Raw genomic sequence first — 1,953 nt, forward strand, 5'->3', positions numbered from 1 at the left:
TGACGTTTTTATGACATTTTTAGGTCATACTATACTATGACGTTTTTATGACATTTTTTTAGCTCGTACTATACTATGACGTTTTTATGACATTTTTAGGTCATACTATACTGTGACGTTTTTATGACATTTTTTAGGTCATACTATACTGTGACGTTTTTATGACATTTTTTAGGTCATACTATACTAAGACGTTTTTATGACATTTTTTTAGGTCATACTATACTGTGACGTTTTTATGACATTTTTTAGGTCATACTATACTGTGACGTTTTTATGACATTTTTTAGGTCATACTATACTAAGACGTTTTTATGACATTTTTTTAGGTCATACTATACTATGATGTTTTTATGACATTTTTTTTAGGTCATACTATACTGTGACATTTTTAGGCCATTTTTTTAGGTCATACTATACTGTGACGTTTTTATGACATTTTTTTTATGTCATACTATACTGTGATATTTTTATGACATTTTTAATGGCTTACTTTATGACGTGATAATTTTTTTTGTTCAAAATCTTTTTATTCAGTTTTTTCAGACAGTACAGGGTAGTGCATACAAATCATTTACAACATGGTATCTGCTCATGGAAGGAAGGATAACCAAGAAAGAAAATAAAACCCCAACAAAATCCCACTAACCCTCCTAGCTCCCAGCCTCCCAACTTCCTGTTGAGGTTGTGGCCAAATAACACTGCTGTCGGTGGATAATCTTGCAAGTATCAAATGGCATATGTACATACACATACCACATTTATACATACAGTACATACACAAATCAGAAAAACAAACACTATTCAACATTTTTTAGGTCATATTATACTATGTCATTTTTGTGAGATTTGTAGTAGTAGTAGTAGTATACAATACTATGATGTTTTTGTGACTTTTTTATGTAATACTATAATATGACTATGCCATACTTTACTATGATTGTAAATGGTCTAATTTGATCTCATTTTTGCTGCCTAGGCCTGAAACCAGGGCCGCTTTATGGGAGGCTGAAAGCTGGTGAGCCTGTAACTCTGGAGAGTGGGCGTGTCATTCTACCAAGTGAAGTGCTGGAAGAAGCCATTCCTGGGAGGAAAGTTTGCATCTTAGGAGACTGTAGCTCAGTTCTTGGGGAAGGACCACTGAGGCTGTGCAATGAAGCGGACATTCTAGTTCACGAGGCCACCCTTGGGGACGAGCACCGGGAGAAAGCGGTGGACCATGGACACAGTACACCTGAAATGGCGGCAGCGTTGGCTAGGGCTTGCTGTGCACGGAGGCTGGTGTTGCACCATTTCAGCCAGAGATACAAACCTTGCTCTCTGCAGAAGGAAGGTGACGAGGACGATGTCTCAGAGCTCAAGAGACAGGCAGAAGATGCCCTAAAGGACAGTGGTATAGAAGTGACTCTAGCTGAGGACTTTCTTACTCTACCCATTCCTCTTAGAAGACCAAGGTAATGAATTATTAATTGCTTTTAACCATGCCACATGGCCTTCATCATGTCATAGCTCAAGGGTTATTGAGAAAATTGGAAAATTTGAACATCTATGTATGATTAAAATTGTAAATTGAAATTTCACCTGAGATTGTTTCTTTTCAACTGTGATTTCCAAAGGCAGTAGTACAAAGTTAACATTTCAAATTGAAAGAAAGCACCAGTAAAACTGAAACCCAACAAGCAATTATTAGGATTGGTAATAGTAAGACCTAAAAAAAGTCATAAAAATGTCATAGTATAGTATGACCAAAAAATGTCATAAAAACATCACAGTATAGTATGACTTAAAAAATGTCATAAAAACGTCATAGTATAATATGACCTTAAAAATGTCATAAAAACGTCATAGTATAGTATGACCTAAAAAAGTCATAAAAACGTCATGGTATAGTATGACTTAAAAATGTCATAAAAACGTCATAGTATAATATGACCTTAAAAATGTCATAAAAAC

At 35.1% G+C, this 1,953-nt stretch overlaps 1 protein-coding gene across 1 annotated transcript in view; it reads left to right on the forward strand.

Annotated features, from left to right (window-relative positions):
* elac1 (elaC ribonuclease Z 1) overlaps positions 1 to 1,904 on the forward strand; it is a 7,549-nt gene extending 5,645 nt beyond the window's left edge. The window contains exon 6 of the mRNA XM_050051295.1: positions 980 to 1,904. Coding sequence (XP_049907252.1) covers positions 980 to 1,458 — 479 coding nt within the window. The 3' untranslated portion in view covers positions 1,459 to 1,904. The remainder of the gene's footprint in view (positions 1 to 979) is intronic.
* Positions 1,905 to 1,953: the final 49 nt, after the last annotated feature.

Source organism: Epinephelus moara, chromosome 8, assembly GCF_006386435.1.
Source record: "Epinephelus moara isolate mb chromosome 8, YSFRI_EMoa_1.0, whole genome shotgun sequence".
Classification (NCBI taxonomy): domain Eukaryota; kingdom Metazoa; phylum Chordata; class Actinopteri; order Perciformes; family Serranidae; genus Epinephelus; species Epinephelus moara.